Source organism: Opisthocomus hoazin, chromosome 2, assembly GCF_030867145.1.
Source record: "Opisthocomus hoazin isolate bOpiHoa1 chromosome 2, bOpiHoa1.hap1, whole genome shotgun sequence".
NCBI lineage: Eukaryota > Metazoa > Chordata > Aves > Opisthocomiformes > Opisthocomidae > Opisthocomus > Opisthocomus hoazin.
The window spans coordinates 92,194,324-92,213,868 of record NC_134415.1 but is presented as its reverse complement, the minus strand read 5'-3'; the positions used below and the strand labels follow the sequence as shown (position 1 = coordinate 92,213,868).

General features: G+C 39.4%; 1 protein-coding gene across 1 annotated transcript in view; it reads right to left on the bottom strand.

Annotated features, from left to right (window-relative positions):
* ME1 (malic enzyme 1) overlaps positions 1-19,545 on the bottom strand; it is a 185,258-nt gene that overhangs the window by 64,386 nt on the left and 101,327 nt on the right. The window contains exon 6 of the mRNA XM_075414440.1: positions 19,254-19,357. Within this exon, the coding sequence (XP_075270555.1) occupies positions 19,254-19,357 (104 nt within the window). The remainder of the gene's footprint in view (positions 1-19,253; positions 19,358-19,545) is intronic.

The following is a 19,545-nucleotide window of genomic DNA, read 5'->3' as shown; positions in this document are numbered from 1 at the left end:
GGGGCAATGGGCACAAACTGAAGCACAAAAAGTTCCATCTGAACATGAGGAAGAACTTCTTCCCTCTGAGGGTGACGGAGCACTGGAACAGGCTGCCCAGGGAGGCTGTGGAGTCTCCTTCTCTGGAGATATTCAAGACCCTCCTGGACAAGGTGCTGTGCAGCCTGCTGTAGGTGACCCTGCTTCGGCAGGAGGATTGGACTAGATGACTCACAGAGGTCCCTTCCAGCCCCTACCATTCTGTGATAGTTTTATGTTGGAACACTAATTTTCAAGTAATATTATATATCAACTACATAAATGCTCCCCAGGTTTTCACTTTTTATTTTTGTTTAGTAGTAGAGTATGTGGCTACAAAAGTTTTAAAACTAAGTATGACAAATTTGGAATTGTACCAGCAAAATTAATAGTAGTGTAGGAGCAGTCCTTGGGACAGTAGGATACGTGGCAAAAGTCCTAAGTCAGTATTCACCACACAGTCTTTTTTTGGATATTTTGCAGAGTTTAAATCATAAGCAGATGTTTGTGGAAAGAAACTCTGTCTCCTCTTTCTTACATACAACTTATTAATCACTCTAAAATAAGACAAGAAAGATAATATGTTGCTGAGTCCTTAGTACTTAGCAAGGTTACTAAATACTTCATTTACATCCCATTTGGGACAAAGCTTAAAAAGCAAAATTTTAGATGCTTCAGTGATCTATAACAACAGTTACAAAATCTATTTAAATATTTATACTCTTGAGGCTGACAAAAGGAACTGATGCACCACCATGCTGGAAGGTGGCAAAGGAGAGAACCTCTGCCTTGAAGGGCTACGGGTCCAAAGAAAAGAAACCATCCTGTGCCCTTCCAGAAACTGAGTATACAAACAAATTAGTTTGAAATGGAACAAACACAGTTTAGTTACGTTATGACATTCCTTTCCTTTTTTTCGCGGGGACAGCGACAGCAAGGAAGTAGTAAAGAAGCTGAAAAACAGTATTTGTTTCTTATCACCTGTCTATCCCTCGTTAAGAGACTGGGAAGGGGGAGACCTGTGCTGTGACAGAGCCAGCCAAGGAGCCAGGATGTTGGGACATACCACAGGGCTGCTGGTGCTATGATTTCAGTCCAGCCAGAAGAGCAGGACAGAGACAGCACAAGTTTAGGAGATCATGAAATGAAGTTATTCTATAACAAAACCAATACTGTTAGAAAATCTCAGACTCACAATCACAAAACAACAATCCAGAAGGACATGAAGGAGGGAACAGCTGTGACACAGAAGGATTAGAGGTAATTATAGGTAAGAACAAAAGTAAGGTCACAGGTAGGATTAGGATTGAACAAACTTCTCCAGAGAGAAGTGGGCAATAAAGGAGGAGGCAGAGTTGGAACTTGTAAAAGTCCATCTGCAAGAAAAGGCAACAGGATGAGATACCACTGGCAGAAGGCAGCTATAGGAGGTAAGGAAAAACAGAAATATAAACAGACAAATAATGTGGAATGAGTGAGTCAATGAAAAGCTGCAGTCTGTTATTATATGCAAGCATTTCAGAACCCTTAGGTCTGATTTCCACACCGACTTAAAGCTCAGGCACTGCTCAGACTGCAAAGCTGCACAATATTTTGTGCTAACCAGCTGCAGTAGATGGTCTGCTGCAGACAGCATGAGGGTTCATTTTCTTATTTACCAGTAGAGGTGGGGTGCTGTCGTGTTAAGCAAAGAACATCAAAACCACATCACACCAAACAAAGTTATTGTGTTTAACTTCTACCTCCCCCCCCTCCCCCGGGAAGGAAAAATTCCAGCAGACCACAAATAATTGTGCCACAACATTCAAAACCAAACTAAATTCTATACCATATTAGGGGAAAAAATATGCTGGATCAGGAATTCTTAAATCCACAAAATCTGGATTTTTCTTTTTATTTGATTTTTTTTTTTTTTGGATGCCTTGACTATTCTTAATCCCCAGCATTGCTGTGATAGCAAACAGTTGCAGTCATTTAGTGACGGTAGTCATGCCTGCACGAGAGTCTCCAAGTGACACCTCTGAACAGCACAACACTGGACTTAATTACCTAATAGACAAATGAGGAGAGGAAAAAAAACCCACAAACACTAAGCTTATTATAAATGAAGGGACACAGGTTCCTGTAAATGTGATTTTTAAACAAAGGCTGCAACCACAGGCACAATCTGAATCCAAGCGCCAGGCGCCGTAGTGTCCCTAGCACACGTGGCAGTTAAGCTTATGACTGCTATAAACTGAATGACATTTCACAATGATGAAAGCAATCTAAGCCAGTCTATTTTCATATCATCATCACTGCTCAATACTTCAAAATGAATATGTAGCATTGTCTTGCCTTATAACTTACAAGCAGGTAGCATGCTAGCACTTGTTTTCTTCCTCCTACTTCTCCCAAAAGTCAGCCCATTTTATCTTCCTAACACTGCACTACAGAAATCGCCAAAAGTTAAGAGCATTATCTTTTTTCATTAATGTCATTACAACAAAAATGGAATTGCTTTCCATTCCAGCTATTCTTATCCAAAGGCAATATTTACCAATGTTTGTACACACACCAGCAACTCAGCTTCTTTAAGCCTATGTTAAAAACACCTATGCATTCATATTTGACTTCTAAAATTGGACTTGGAAGTGGATTGTGATGCCTTGTCTAAAAAAACACTTTTTTCTTTGGGAACAAACACAGGTTAGCCTTGGCCATTTCTCTGAGAATGACTGAACACCTCCAAAGTCACTTCTGTAACCCTAGGGAAGACATGCAGTGGGGAACACCTAAAGCCTGTGCAGTTTAATTGGTTTTCATTTTTCATTTACAAGTTTTATTTTAAAGAACTGGGAACTTGTTTTAAAAGTATCTTCAAATTTTGTTTATATATATTTATTGCCTTTCTTAGCTTGTATCAGTGCAGTTGAATGATATACCTGAAACCTCATTAAAGCACAAGTATGTAAATAACAGTTTCAATGACATGAGTACTAAGGCACAGCACATGACTTAAAACCTCCAGCACCATGAGCGGTATCATTATCTTTATAAGACAAAAAAAAGTAACTTAGATGGATTTTCTCTTTTTTCCCCCAATCACGCTAGGATTTCTAACAAAAAAAGAAGCCATGGTGACAAAAATGAGATAACATTAAAAAAATTTTATACAGCACAGTGTGGCAGTACCTACTGAAGCTGAAACTAGTTTACTGGTTTTCTATGGAGCACAGACTATGTTCTTTGTCAAGAGTCTGTTTTGTCCCATGTTCTGTGAAGCGGTTATTTGACATTGCCTCTTCTCCTTAAGCCAAACATGCTGCCAACAAGCCTCAACCCAGAGGACACTACAGCCCTCATAACCTTTTCAGCTGCTTAAGTGCATATTAGCTCCTTGTTCTCAAGCACCTGACCTCCTTCTCCCAATCACAGAGTAGAAAAACCTGTTTTAGCACCTAATTCTAAAGCAAAAACATGTTGTGCAGATACTTAGGTCCTAAGAAACACAGCCATTTCCTTGTCCTCTACCTTTAAGTTTTCTCTGTAACTTGCTTTTATACCAATAGCTGCAATTACAAAGTCAGCTATTCTGATCTTTTGTAATAAAACAAAAGCCCAGAAAAGCAGAATGACGTCTACAACACATCCTGTGGAAGAAGAGGTTTTCCACCAATGCTGAACATTTGCAGATGGCGCCTTGAGTTCAGGCCCTTGAGGGTGTACAGGGATTGACTCCAAGGAAAGTATGACAAGATTTTTTTTTTTTTAACAAAGTCACTGTAACAGGAATATCGTTGACTGTAATTTCAGGACAAAGTATGGCAATTTCTTTCCTGTGGAAAATAAAGAACTCTCTTGGAAGTCTACATAAAAGCTAAAATAGTGTTTTCTGGACACCTGGGCAAACTCAAAATGATTCTAAGCAAATCTCTTTTATATATGCTGTAATGTTGCTGTTCTTCATGTACAAAATTTAGTGTATCTCCATAATATTTAATATATTTTTTAAAATAAAACAGGTAAGAAATGCTACAGTGTATTTTGATACTGATCAAATCTACCTTTTAAAATTTTCCAATTTATTAAAGTTCATGTTTAATACCGAGGAAAAAAATATGAAACAATATTTAGCCCTACAAAACCCCTGTGATACTTATTGAATTTAATTGATACTTATTAAAACTGCATTCAGACCAAACAAACCTGGCCCCAAGTCTAAATCAGAGGTCTTAAGAATGCACTGTTCACTGCAGCCCTATGTTTGACTTCTATTAACTGTCCAGATTTCTTAATTTGTTTGCCAGCACCTCTGCTGAAAAGGCAGGTCTTATTTAAAAAACATGTATTCTATACTCCCAGTGAATTAACAACAAAAAAGCCGTGTAGCCGGCCTCTTCCCACCTCCATCTCGGTTTTCCAACCCGCGCCAAAGACCAACATCAAAGCATACCTGCCTACAAAGCTCAAAGGAGAAGGTATCTGGGACCAAAGCAAAGTGGTGCCAGTTCTTATTGACCAGAAACCAACGCACAGGAGCTGCCTGCTCAGATGGTGGCATCTGCTAATGCAATCCAACAGCACAACTGCAAGAAACTCTAATTATTTCAGGCAGAAAGGTTGTTGAAAATGCACAGTGGATGCTATACACTACCATTCCCTCATTAGTTTTATTCTGGGTTTTTGGCAAACAAGTCACTCAGATGTCTTTAGGATAGGGGCCCGCAGCATCTGAAGACGGTGCTGCGAACAAGTGAGGATACCTTGCAACCAAATCTGACATCAAGATCATATCCAGTATTCCTCGTGTATGCTATTTCAAAAATGGCCATCGTGCAACAACCACCATATGCTGGTATTTTAGCTAAGAGCAACAGATGAGCAGCTGGTTCCCATTTTGAAATCTGATTTGGAAAATATACCAAACCAGCTGCACCCAGTTCTCTTATCCTGAAAATACTGTTCTTTAAAAATATTTTCCATATATAATTTACAGCTTCTGTACTTTTCTGGTGAAGAAAAGAAAACAAACCCTAACACTCTGTAGTCTGGCTTAAGCTGAAAAATCGCCTTTTTTATAAAAATTTAGAATCATTAACAAATTTAATAGAGCACTTCTTTTTAGCTGTTATGACATTCTTAAGCCAGCTGGTATAAATGTGAAGGATCAATGAATTAACTAGACTTTTTTCCGGTATAAATTCAGTAGAATCACTGCGGCCCCACAGCTGAAGAAATGCAGAAGTCAAACACATGCTCAGATCATAATTAATTTTTCAGCAGAAAAGACTAATCAAAGCCTTTTTAATAAAGACTCGATATGTAAAAAGATCTCTAAATGTCTGGACCATTATGCCTGGCCACAGAAATGGACTCTAAAGGTTTTCAGATGACTCCAGCGCTAACAAATGCAAAACCTCTAACAGGGCAGGCTTTCTATTCTGCATCTACTGAAAGAATCTGAAAAAAAAAACCTAAAAATTTTAAAATCCATTAATTTTAATGGTGCAGGTTTAAAGTGTATGTAGGCAAGTGGACTTCAATATTATTGCTAAATTTGAAGATTCTCCTAGTTTGTTCAAGCATGTGTGATACAAGATTACTGTGAGAACCGTAGTATTTCAGAGACTTGCACCACAAGTGCTTTCTATCCCTAAGTATGGAACCACAAACCCAAATGACATCTAGGCAAACAATAAGCTGGTTGAACATTTTCAGAGCTTATACAGAACCTAAAATTAATAGAACATAAATTTAATTATATGTGACAGCTACTATCTTATTAAAAGTGCACTATTTTTTCCTGCATTTTTTCTCAGTATGCTTTCGGATTTGCAGACTCTTCTGGTATTAGAAACTGTCATTACAACATTTCATTTTATCTAACAGACACAAATAAGCTTGCTCTTATTCATATGTTTTGTAAAAGGAAAAATAACTCCTGTATATGTTTTCTAGATCAGAGCTCTTTCCTGAGCAAGAGCAATGATTCCAAATATCTATTCCATTAAGGTCTTTAAAAAAAGGGAAAAGAAAAAAAAAGAAGGAATGTACTTTTAGCAGTAGGAATTAATCACAAACAATTATAATAAAATTAATTTTATAGTAGCTTTTAACCAAATATTTGCAGAAATAATATCTTCTATGATTCTATGATTCTAGCAAGAAGGCTTAACTTTTCTAGCAGTATTTAACTCCATTTTTATTAAAATCTGCATAGTTCATTTGCAGCAAACCCTGCCAGCAATCTCTTTCCAGTAGCCATTTAGGCTTGCTACAGACCAGCAAGTAGATGAATGATTAACTTTGACGGTAAAATCCACCAAATTCTGAAATAAGGTTAGCCAATTAAGTGATACTTCTCTCACTTCCAAAGTATAATGTTTGAAACAGATAGCTTTCTGGTTTTGTACTAAGCTAAATCCCATTTTTAGAAGGAGAAATATCAAAGTAGCTCTGTGCTGAAGATAAAACAGTAAGGAATTTCCTTCTGCAAGAGCCAATGCAGGGCGAGCAATAGGAATCCTTCCCTCTAATTATTAGCAAGCTCTAAAAGAGTAAGGGATTAGCAGAAAAAGATCTTTGAATCATGAAACACCAGCCTATTTTTCAAAATGTGTTCCTTTTTTCTCTCATATACACTCCCAGTTATATAAAGATGACCTACCAGATAACTATTATCTGATTCTGGGGACACAATCAGCATCCCTTGGAACGCCAAAAATTTAGCTACTCAAACTAACTTGAAAATCACAAAGAACTTTTGTAATTAAACAAACACATTAGCTAAACAGATTACATGATTTATTCAGACGTTAGCACCGGCACCACTGTGGGCGTCAATGACGTGTCAGTTAACTTCACTTACATATGGTAGTGGGTCTGAAGTGTCATATTGCATTTTTCAGCCATTTCCAGGCTAATATTTTTTACAGTGGTGTATAAACACTCATGATTGCTAATGCAGAAATAAGATGTGTATCTGGAATTTCCAAAAAGTGTCAAAAAATTCTGCGGATACCAAATACTGTCTCCTTGCCTCTAGGTTAAATAAAGAGACAATGAATCAGTAAAAGAAATAAATTGCACTATCTTGCAAATAAAAGCAGCAGTCCTTAGCTCCCTTCAATCAACCAGGCAAGCTCTCAGTATGCCTTCTTGACATGAAACTGGTAAAGAGAGACTACAGAAATAGGAGAGAGACAGTTCTAAGCATTCGAATTACGTCAAGTGCAAAAGCTGCGTGCAACCTCTAATTTTACCGACACTGTATCTACAGGAGAAGTTGGTCAGGGATAGCTGTACAGGTGGAAGGCTACCCCACAGGATATTTCGGTTCTCCTGTATTTGCTATAGCCTTCCTGTGCAACATTAGGAAGGTCACCCAGAGCCAGTTTTTGAGAGCCTTCAAGCACCTAGAGATAAGGATGGACATTGGGGCTTGACATAGATGCTCAAACACAGGAATCAAGTGCCATCTGAGACACTCCAGGGTATCCACGGCACCCACACAGAGCTGGCAGATAGGACTGAGCTCACGTGGGACAATGAAGGTAATTGGACCAGCAGGTGGAGGCCAGATAGGGTATGACACTGGACCCCTACATTTAGGCAACTGGATTGTGCTGGAGAGGACATCTAAATCCAATTTTGACCACATAATGCTCTAGTTACCATGTATAAAAGGGGAACAACTTTACTCTGCAACAGCCTTAAGGCCAGTCTGATGGAGAATGCAGTAACAGACGCTGGATATGTTTATTATACTGAAAAGACACAGAAGAAGTCTGTAAGTATGATGTTCTTGACATTGAAGATACTTCAATAAGGGTACTCTACATTATTTTTAAACACATCACGCCTACTGATACTGATAATGTATACAACTCCAGAACACAGTCCTGACATGCTTTCTGATCCTAGTCCTGAATCGCTGGCAGACAGTTCATATCACAAGGGTCGCACAGCTGAAAGACTAGAATGGCCATAATCTCAGGATAAATTTAAATACTTCCATTTTACAAGTCAGCACTTAAATCCACAGTTAAGCACCAAAAGAGAACTATCCTGATTTTCAAAAGTGTCATATGTCCCCATTTCAGTAGCCTATATTGCTGTGGAAGGACATATGGATTAGTACTGCAGATTCTAGGACAGTCAGGGAAGCCACTGAAGTTTCCACTGCAGTTTCCTGGGAAGACCGTAGAAAAACTTGTTTGTGAGCCCTTTATCCTCGCAAGTGCTCTGTCTCACTCCAGGAGCATGGATAATTACATTCTGAGATTACAGTCGCTTGTCTAATCTGGGAATACAGTTTTGTATCTAATGTCACTATCAATTTTTAATACAACAATGACAATCCTTACAAGAAAAAACTTTTGATACTCAAGTATGGAAAGATCTAAAATAATGTACTTCAGTTCTAGGACATCCACTGAAGATCCATGGCAATGTATCTATCCTCTCCTGCTAAATTTTGTTAATAAAGGGTACGACTACTTTGAAAAACAGTATAAAAATACAGTTATACAGCAAGTTGCAAGTATCTGACATATCAAACAGAGAGCCATGATGGGTAAGGTAACAAATGCAGCTTAGACTGAAATAAGTATTTGAACATACATGCACTATACATTAGGATATGTAATCAGAGACAAGCAATACGTAAACACCACAGTAGCATCCAAAATCTAAAAGGGTACTATATGAAAAATATGAGATGACGATATCATCATCTGTCTTCATGAGTCTTAGGACAAAAATGGGCAAGGGAAAGGCCTGTGCTGAGCTGGGGCTGCCCATGTCTTGGGAACAGCCTAAGTTCCCCTCAGTGCCACCTCCTGCTGCAGACACTACCATGGGATGAAGTTCCTTGGGGACACGTCCTTGACACTCAAGGACATTGTCCTCTGACCCAGCTCAATATAGCTGGGATGTAAAATGTTGTTAAAAAAGGTCCTTGTTTCCAGTTACAGCAACCTAACTCATGTCAAAATATTTTAAAAATAGTGTACAACGTATGGATAGCAAAACATTTACAGTGTTACAATACTTTTTTCCTCCTTTTTGTATCATCTGAATCTTTTAGGGTCAGTGATGTTGTCCACCATTAATGTGAACAGCAGGTCATGGTTATATTTATTTCATCAGCACAGATGCAGGTTTACTCGGTAAATCAGAAAAGGAACTGGGAAGCTATCACAGACTCTGTTGGGAACAAACTAAGCAAGACAGTCTTTCTGTCAAATCCTGTGTTGCCCTGTTACTTTTCCAGGTGCAAGTGACAAGGGATCATTTTAAAATAACTAAGAACAATGTATATTTCTATTCTCTATGTAAGTTTGAAACAAAAAATAGAAAACAGGTAATAGCCCAGATTATACAAACATTATGTTCTTAAAACTATGCTTGCCGATTTACAGTTTTCCAGCATTTCTGTTCAGAATCAGGTCCAAATGAACAGAGACACTGAAGATACAATTCCTTAAAGCATTTAGTCTGCTAGTCACCTCTAATAACTTCACTCTTACCACACTCATACAGTTGTTCCAAAGTCTCTGTCAGGTGTATGAATTATTACATTTTTAGCTTAGTCCAGTCAAGTAATTTAACAGAGTGATGTGTTAATAATTTAAAAAAAAAACCAAAACTGTTTTATTGCTAAATCAGACAGTGGCAAAAGAAGTCAATAACATCCAAATGATGAATATGTTATGTCAGTGATATTTATTAATGGCTTATTATTTGTAGGCAACTGGGTGCCAACAACGTTGTTAATCCACAGCAGACATAAGGGAGTTACTCTCATGATATATGCCGCAACTGCATTGCTCTAGACCACAACAGACACTTGCAGGGTGTGACTTTTTCATGTCCCATCAAACTCACAGAGAAGCCCTTAGATGCTCTGGATCTGGTCAAGTCACCTGCCTTCCTGAGCAGTGGATCAGTTGTGCTAAACGAAAAGCTGCGGTCCCACCAGTCCCTGGGTCTGCAGCACCAACTCCACTATATCCCCTATATCCTCTTAAATATTTTATGTTTGCACTTTATCTGATAAATGCAGTTTCCTTTAAAAGGAGAATTGACCTCGACCCTGACATCAATGTTTTGCATTACAGAAACTGTGCTGTCTGAAACATATCTCTACCATAAAGCACAATGGAGAAAAATATCAGCAGTGTGGGCAAGATTGCAATACCCAAGTTTCCTTCTTAGCCCTATGATACTTATTCTGTGACAGCAGCAAGCAGATTTAACTCTAAAAGTTTTCCTCCATCAGGAGATCAGGAAATTCAGACTACCAGCTGTTTGATCTACATCTACCCAGGGTGGTCAGCAAGATGTGTGTTAAAAGCTTCTTGTAACTGGCACATAAGCCTCAGAAGGTGCAGGGAGAGAATAGATCTAAGTCGTTCCTAGGTGGGAGATGACCATGGCCCTCAGTGGGTCCAGGCCTTCTCATGCATGGCAGGACTGGATGGAGCAGGGCAGGACATCTAGGTCAGTCCAGGAGAACACCATTGATTCTGGCCTCAGCAGTATCTGCTGCCTTCTGTCCTCCCACAGCAGGACTTTATTTTGCCAGTGAATCTCGGGCTACCGGTGCTGTTGGCATTCTGCAGCCCCAGCCTGCAAGCTGCAGCAGAGGCACCCACCAGCATGGGAACCTCAGGAATCTCAGGTGGGAGCAGGTGCGGTTCAGATGGGATACTCCGAGTAAAGCACGGCAGCGTTGCTGTCTGGTAGGGGTAAAGGACTGGCGAGGGATGAAGCACTAAGGTACCCAGTCCCGCTAGCCAAACTGATAGTGGATGAAAGTTTTCCTGAAAGTTGAAATCTAGACAGAAATAATTCCTGACATGTAATGGGAGAGACACAGGTGTGGGATAAGTGGTATCTGATTACATTCTGATGTGAACTGCAGCCAAAAATTTGATACTTTACTAGAGTTTCCAAAGGAAAAAAATAAATTAAGAAACCGCTGCTTCTGATGGCCTGGAAAACTACTTTATTTCTGTAACAGCAATATAAACCTTGTTAAAATATTACACTTGCACAAATTATCCGAATAAATCAACATTAACTCCATTTACTACAGTTGCACCAGCTAAATTCTGTTGAGAATCCTACCCACCATTTGCTGGAGCTATAAAAGAGGAAGGAAAGTAACTGAGATTACCCAGGCCTTTTCCATTTGAAAAAACCCTTCTTAAAATAGACTGGAGAAGAAAAGCCTGAGAACAGCGTGTTCTTCACTTGTTGGGTTTTGAATGACTGCAGCAAGTCCAGGACAGAGCTGAGCATTGTTAGAATATGGATACAGTCAATTCTGGGCTCCAAAATCGGTTTTGGTACAAGAGGCTTATTTAAAGCACTAAAAATATTCCCTCACTCTATCTTGTCCCACAGAAAACAAAACAATAGCCTTCCCCCTTGGTACAGTGTTTGAGGATCTCATTACTATTTGTTTTCTTTAAGGGATGAATGAGGTTTTATTTCTTCAAGGCTCCTCTGCTGATCTTTGCTAAGAATTTCTCTAAGGTCTCACATTACCAATAACAATAAGACTCTCTACAAATAAACTTGATTTGATTAGGGCCTATCTTTCCCGCTATGATTTTGCTTCATTGACAGATTCATTTTTCCTTATGCCACTTACTGTGTCTGAAAAGTTTGCAAAGCGTCTATTTGTACCATTTCCAGCAATCAGATATAATTTAACTTGGCCTGTGGCACTGATTTTTCTTTTTCCTTGATGTAAGAAGTTTTTGAATGAATCACAAAATGAATATGCAGAAGTCTTCAAAGCTGGCAGAAGGTACCTGTCACAAAATCTCCAAAAGATCATACACCGGAGGCACAGCTGCCAATGTAACTCCAAGCCTACGCCTGCTCTGCCCGTTCTGGAAACTGAGTCAGGCAAGGTTCTAGGCAAAGCCTGGTAAAAGGTGGTGCCATGAATGAATGCATAGCCCATATGCAAACAAGACTGGTCTAAAATTTAGATTTTCCATCTTTTCCATGCTAGATTTTACAACTGTAGTAGTATTCACTAGCATACTTTTATTTTACTTTCAGTGTATTTAAAGGTAAAAAAACCCCTCTAATACTTGCAACTGCAAATCTCCCTGAGCTTCCACTGCCAAAGGCTTGAAGTTTGTGCATCAGGCAGCACAGTACAGACTTCTATTATCTCAGCAACTAATCAGACTGTTTGGCAGCAGACAACAGCATTACAACAAATTCAGAAAGAACTTATAAATGCATAATGCAAGATTCAGCTCACATATGAAATAAAAAACTTATCGTGACTTGGCCTTCGTTCCCATTTTGCCATAGGCTGAACCTTACAAAACTGAAATGGCTACTGAGGCCTCTTCTGCCTCAGAGGAGGACCACACATCACACTGCTCCATCTTATCTGAAACGTTCCCAGCAGTGTCCACTGCTGCTGCTGTTTTGACTGTCACCTAAACTCAGAGGATGGAGTATTTAGATTTGTTCATTACTGCTCTGGCAAGCTGTCAGCATTTTTCAAGAGTATTCAAAAGAAAGGAAATGATGAATCAGAACAGTTTATATTGCTGTGAGAGATGAGTGTGGGTTTCGATGACAAAGCATAGGCCTTTCCCTTGCCAAGGACATTGATGGAAGAGGACTCACAGCTTCTGCACAGAATATTTGTGTTTGGGAAATGACGAGTGCTTCTCCTGTGACAAGACAAATGGTCCTATTTTTAAGAGAGACATGTTGTTATTGGCTATTTATACAATAGAGGCAAATAAAAAATCTCAGTCAAGCTGATCTCCGTTGTGTGAAGCTGCAAAAGTGACAGGCCCAGAGGTGGAATAGAAACAAAAAGTATCGAGAAGGATGGATAGAAAGCATCCTACTAGAAGTAAGATATATCCATTTTCTTAAGTTAGCTGGAGGAACTTAACCTGTCAAGCGACACCTGCCATCTGTTTTCACGTTCCAGTTAATGAAAGCAAAAATTCTAAGGAACAATGTAAAGGTAGATAAACTAGTGGCAGGAGTCACGTGTTTCTGCAAAGTCCAGAGAGAAGAAGCAGCAAAAAATTTCACGGTTGATTTTGGTGTTAGATAAAGCATGACACAAAACTGTGGAAAGAGGCATGACAGAGGACAGGTTTAAACTGAGGTTTTAAAAGAAGGAAGCAGAATTCAGATCTTGTACTGCAGGAGGGCAGAGTGGGCTGGTTTTGTCCAGGAGTATAAAAAAAACCACTGCCCAGCCATCAAGTCCTAAGAACCATACCACCAAATGAACCAGCATGAAAGGGAAGCAGAGGGGTACAAGGCACCAAATAACAAAAAGAAACATTGCTTGCCTATGTTCTTCTTTCTGTGATGTATTGTTTATAAGAGTATTCATACTGGGGTTGCATTAATTAACCTGCTCCCCCTTACCTAATGGAATATACAGAAGTAGATGTCTTCTACCCTGTCTTCTTTCCTCCACCTGGGAGTCCCCTGAATTTGGACACCGAAAGAGCAGCAAATGTGCACACAAGCATCCCATCTCAAAAAAACAGACTACAGCTAAGTTACTTCTCTTTTTCCCCTATATAAGCAGACAAGGATGATTCCAAGCAGGGTACCCCACCAGGCATCACAGCCTGGGGAAGGGTTCAGGGTTCCTTAGCAATCTTCCTAGAGGTGGCATCATCTGTTGAGAACTTAAATGTGGCAAGTGATAATAGCTACAAGTCATCATGATTAATCAAAAAATTTAAAGATTTTCCTCAGGCAAACCATCACAGCTGCTTAAACTAGAATTAAAAATAAACCCTGTTTATCAAACTGTTTGAGTCTTCCTCTTCCACAACACTCTCCACTATCCAAAGCAATAGTGCCTGGTTTAAAACCACAGTGGTTTTGAGTTTGAGGGCTTTTCTTAAGAGGCAAACAACCTGAGGATTCTCCTGGATGGTTCTACCCTGTCATTATAAAAGCAAAGTCCACTTGGGAGTCTAGGTGGGTAAGCAAGCCTGAGCCCTGGGACCAGGCAGTTTCAGGAAGAACACAAACCCATCAATGACTGTAATGAACCTCCCTTGTAACCAGAGGAAGGAACTGAGGGTAGGTTCCAAAAGCAATTGTAACTGTAGTCATGGCAGTGTATGGGCTTCTGCCTAAGGACCCACCTTTCTTCTATCCTGCTATCCACAGTGATCTTCACTAGGAAGGGGATGTTCACTGAACAGTGCAAGGAATAGGTAGTCACAGACTTGAAAAATTAGCTCAAAGGGCCTAAGGCCACTGAGGGACAAAATCTCTAAACAGAAAGGTCTTCACCAAGTCTGCCATTGGAGAGAGTAGTTGCAGCAGCATTTCTTCCTGCACACTTTCTGACAGCCACCTTAACTTGAACAATATGGGAACACAAAGGCATGGTACAAGCCTTGGTCTTGCACCACTACAGTGCAGAAGAGGACAGAGGCACCAATGTTCTTGTGCTCACAATCCATGCTTGAACATCCTGTCAGAACCATTGTGTCGTCCAACCTCTTCCCTACAGATGCACAGCTATTCCCTACTGATGCACCTTTTATGTTGACCTCTTGCCAGCACGTTCTCATGCCAAAAGTAAGGGCAGTTTGAATTCATTAAGTTAGTCACAAATTGAGTAATCTTCTAATGTAATCTACTAAATGAAAACATCTATTAAAATATTTGTGTATTTTTATTTTGTGGATATATAATTTTTACAGTTGTTCTCAAAGTTAGATAAACCACACTTACCATAAAACACTGTTTTAAAGTAATACATGATGTGAAATGAAACTCAGCTACCATCTGTGATTAATGTAATCAGGCAAATGAGGAATAATGACTACATCATGGTAATTTAGGACAGAACATACTGAATTACAATTGTCAGCAGCTTGGTTTATAGATCACAAACTTGAGAAAAGCACAGCATATAAAAAGAGTGGGGAAGGATTTAATTAAAATATGATTACAGAAGAGAACATAAATGACATATGATATTACTTTTCAAGGGTCCACCACTAATATTTGCATCTTGAAGGTAAATTGAAAACTCATCAACACACACACACAGACAGATAATTGCAGTGACAGAGGGTTGCTTTTACACATCACAAATCCATGGGGGTTAGATTATAAAAGAACAATAATTCCACCCAACCCTTTGGGGTTGCTGTAGGCAACTAAGCACATAACCTACGGGAATTACAACAGGTTCTTTCCATTTCCTAGAAGTTTCCTATCTGTTCACAGACCAGAGGTGCAAGTCAGTATTGTTCCTTCCCAGTGCATAGGGCCTTCTATTGGGGATGATCTGCAGCAGAAAGCAAGCTGGTAGGATGCTGTTCCTCCCTACTCTGGCCTTTTTTGGAGGAGTTCAAGGTGGAGTTATCTTCACCAGATTTGTGAAAAGGAAGTCTCCTTCAAAATAAGGAGAAATTTTACAGACCCTTTAAATCTACATTTTGCATCAGACAAGGAAAGTCAAGATCCTACAATTAAAAAGGTGCTTTTTTTCTTTCCCCTCCTTTCTTGTTCCATCTCCACTCTACATATTCTCCCCTCCAATGTTTCTATAATCCATTCACTGTTGTACATGAATACTTCTTGGCCATTGATATATTTCAATTTGCATCATCGCAGGCAAGTAGGGAAGAAGTAGGAACCAGAATAAAAAGATATAATTATTTCATCTGGTTACACAGGAAGCCTTGGAGGATCAACCCCAGCTACTAAAGTCTTGTTTAGCAATACTCCCCTCAGAGTTTCCTCTGTAAATATATGTATAAAAACAACTTTTCATTTGGAAAAATTTACTTCTCTGTATAAAATGTTTTATGACCCATTTCTCCATAGGGCAGAAACTTAACAAACATTTCTGAATTCCAGTTTGATTTACGTTCTTCAGTGATGAAGATAACAGTTCATTTTCTCTCATGTTAGAAAAAATTCCTTCCATTTACAATATTCCTGTTCCCCTACATTACTGCCCTGACACAAAAGCAAGAAACACCTGGTAATGTCCAAAGAAATTATAGCACCTGCCCTCAGCCAGGGCAGCTGCTGGCTCTAGTAATCAATAAATAAACAGACAAAAGTATACAGAAGTAAATAAATAAAAGCTCTTCACTGGGTTTATGTCAGTAGAAATTCAGATACTTTCCATATGCTTCTGCCTTCCCACATCTGGGAAAAATCACATTGTACTAGTTCCATTCTGCCATGATAGCACACTGGATACTATACCACATTCTTTTACTAATGGATGCTTTAAGCTGTGAGGTTTTCTTTTTAAATCCTGGCTCTTTCATAAACAATTTTATTTCATAAGAAGAACGTTTGGGGGGTGAAGAGCAGTGGAGGCTGAGAAGAGGAAAGTATTGCAGCTGACAAAAGTATTTTAGCTGACAAAAGTATACCTTCAAGTGATACGCGATTTTATAAAGCAATTTCTTTATCATGACATTTAGCGTATAAAGGTGATGTTTCAGTAGGAAGCACCATAAATGATGCCTCATCAGCTTATAAACACTAGATTTTCAAAATGTAACAATCAATCAAGATGATGTGCATGTCTAGGAAGCTTCCCTGGAAGCCAATGAAAAGCCTGTGTGAAGTGCACTGCCCTGTACAGCTGCCTACTCCTGCTTGTTCCCAGGCAGTGCTGCTGCAACCTGGCTCTCAATTCTATGAGCATGTGGCTTCTCTGCAGAGTTATGAAGGTGAAAATATCTAAAATATGCATTTAACATAGTTTTCCAACTTGCTGCCTTTTCTCTTGAAAATATTTGTTGTAACCTTAAAAGCCTGTCTTTATATGTGGCGTATTAAAAATACATGGTAGCACTGTGTTTTGTGATGTTCATGGTTATGCATGTCCTGGAGATGAATACTCCATGGTACTGAAAACATGACAAGAACTTCTCCCATTCACAGAATTGATTAGGCACGGCTAAATAAGAAAGCCTCTTCTGTAGTACCACGGCAATAACTAATAGTCAAAGTGCAACTAACCGAAACTGTAACAGACAAACAGGCTAAGAGAGTTGGGGCTGTTCAGCCTGGACAAGAGAAGGCTCCAGGGTGACCTTATAGCAGCCTTCCAGTACCTGAAGGGGGCCTACAGGAAGGAGGAAGGATAGAGAGGGACTTTTTACAAGGGTGTGTAGTGATAGGACAAGGGGGAATGGCTTTAAGCTAAAAGAGGGCAGATTTAGATTAGGTATTGGGAAGAAATTCTTCACCTTGAGAGTGGTGAAACACTGGCACAGGGTGCCCAGAGAATCTGTGGCTGCCCCCTCCCTGGCAGTGTTCAAGGCCAGGCTGGACAGAGCTCTGAGCAACGTGGTCTAATAGAAGGTGTCCCTGCTCATGGCAGGGGGGTTGGAACCAGATGATCTTTAAGGTCCCCTCCAACCCTTACCATTCTATGATTCTATGAAACATGCGTCTAAGATTAGCGATGTAAATACTCCTTCTGTGTAACAGCCAGCAGGCTAAGAAAGTGAAAAGAGGAAAAATGTAAAAGAATCTTTCACAAGGAAAAGATAACTAGCATTTAACCAAAGTATACAGTTATCTAGATCACCACAATGGTTGGCAAGGGAAAGTAATACACAACAAAGCAAATCATGACCTGCATCTTTAACAGTCAGACCCACCACAGCAGAACCAGCTGCAAATGCTGAGTCTGCCAGCGGCACGCTAAACACAAATTTGAATTTAGAAACATATGAAATTATTGAGCAAATGGACTTGATTTTGACTTATTGACATCACTTTTCTCTTCACCTTAGCAAATGAGTATCATAATCAATATAGATGCCACACTAAAGCCAAAACAATTTACAAGTAAACCACGCAAAGTTTGAATTATAATTTGCAAGTGCTCCACTTTAAACATTAAATAAATGACACAATTGTAGACCATGACAGATTTAGCTGAGAACGAAGTGATCTTTCAGAAGGTCAAGCAAACATAAATTACTCAAAATTATAGAGTTTTAAAGATGTTTAAGTAAAAAGAGCATGTCAACCAGACCTTCAAACATTATTGAGACAATCTTCTGCTTGACCCTGGTGATTTCCTTCAGTAGGAAGAACTGTGGTTCATTTTAAAGAAAGGGTGAGTTAGGGAATGCATTAAGTTAGAGATTCTCAAAACGTGGTCCAAAGAGCAATTTCTAATGCTCTGAACCTTCCATTAGGAAGGTGAAAGTGCATCAATTTTATCTGAAAGGGAACATTGAGAAGAGGAGCACACACATACAGGGTAGAGCCAAACCAGCAACTTCCACGGCAAGGTTAAGAACAAGGGAGTGTCAGCCAGCTGGGTGTGATGGGGAAGAGTACAGTAATACATGAAGGAATACGTGCTTCAGGCCTGGAAATTAATACAAGTTTCTTTCGTGCAGGAACCAGGGCAGAAAGAACAGAGGTTGTGCATGTCAGGCAAGGTCCCAAAACGGAGTCAAAACGCAGATGGGGCACAAGCCACGACTGAGGAGCTGGGAAGCATTTCCAGGTCCCACAGCTCAGCCCCAGCTTTTGGATGCAGATGCAGAAAACACGTTTTGCTAAGAATGCTGGCTCTTGGGCTATTTTAGGTATACACATGAATGCAGGGCTAGAACTCCAAATATTTTAACAAAGAAGGAAAATATGAGCAAACGTGTTATTTGACGTGTGAGAAGAACTATTTTATGCATCATATTCTAACAATAAATTTAACTACTTTCTGTACAGAAAAACAGAAGCAAAAGAAAGAGCTGACTTTGCATAGGTCCATACCATGACATTTAAGACCAAAACTTTGAAAGTTTAGTCCTGTCGTGGTTTTGGTGGGGGCAGAGGCAGGGGCGGCCAAGTATGATAGATTCTTTCAGGCTGCTGACATCTCATATATGAAATCACAGAGACAATCATGTAGGCACAGTGCTAGGCATAGAAAATCACTAGGCAAATACTTAACAATCCAAATCTCGAATAAGGAGCTTGAAAAACTAGTTCACTCATCTCAAGATGAGTTTTGCCATTGATGCAGTGAATTCATAAAACTGCAGTATTAAAGGCAAGCAGTTCAGGCAGTTATAAACTTCTAAAATACTACGCTCAAAATAAAAATGATCAGAAGCCTAACAACTCTGTCTTCCTTTCATAAGATACCGACCTTTATTTCTCCCAAAACGAAGTTCACAGTGGAATTCACCAATGAATAGCACAGATATATCACATACCTTGAAGTTACAGCTTCCATGAATTCATCAAGAAGATCATCGTAAGCCTGACCTCTGATTCTCTTGTGTCTCAGCCCAATATACAAAGGATCTTTCAGCAATGCCTGTTAAAAAAAAAAGTTTGAACTATTACATGAGCAAGTTACACTAGTACACTCTAAGTTAATAAGAAGGGGACAACAATACAGTGCTTGAGGATTAACCCAAGCGTATGAAAGACATATCCATTTATTCACCTCTATATGAAGACTGCAGAAACGCAACAAAGAGATTATAGAAACTCCCTTTTGTA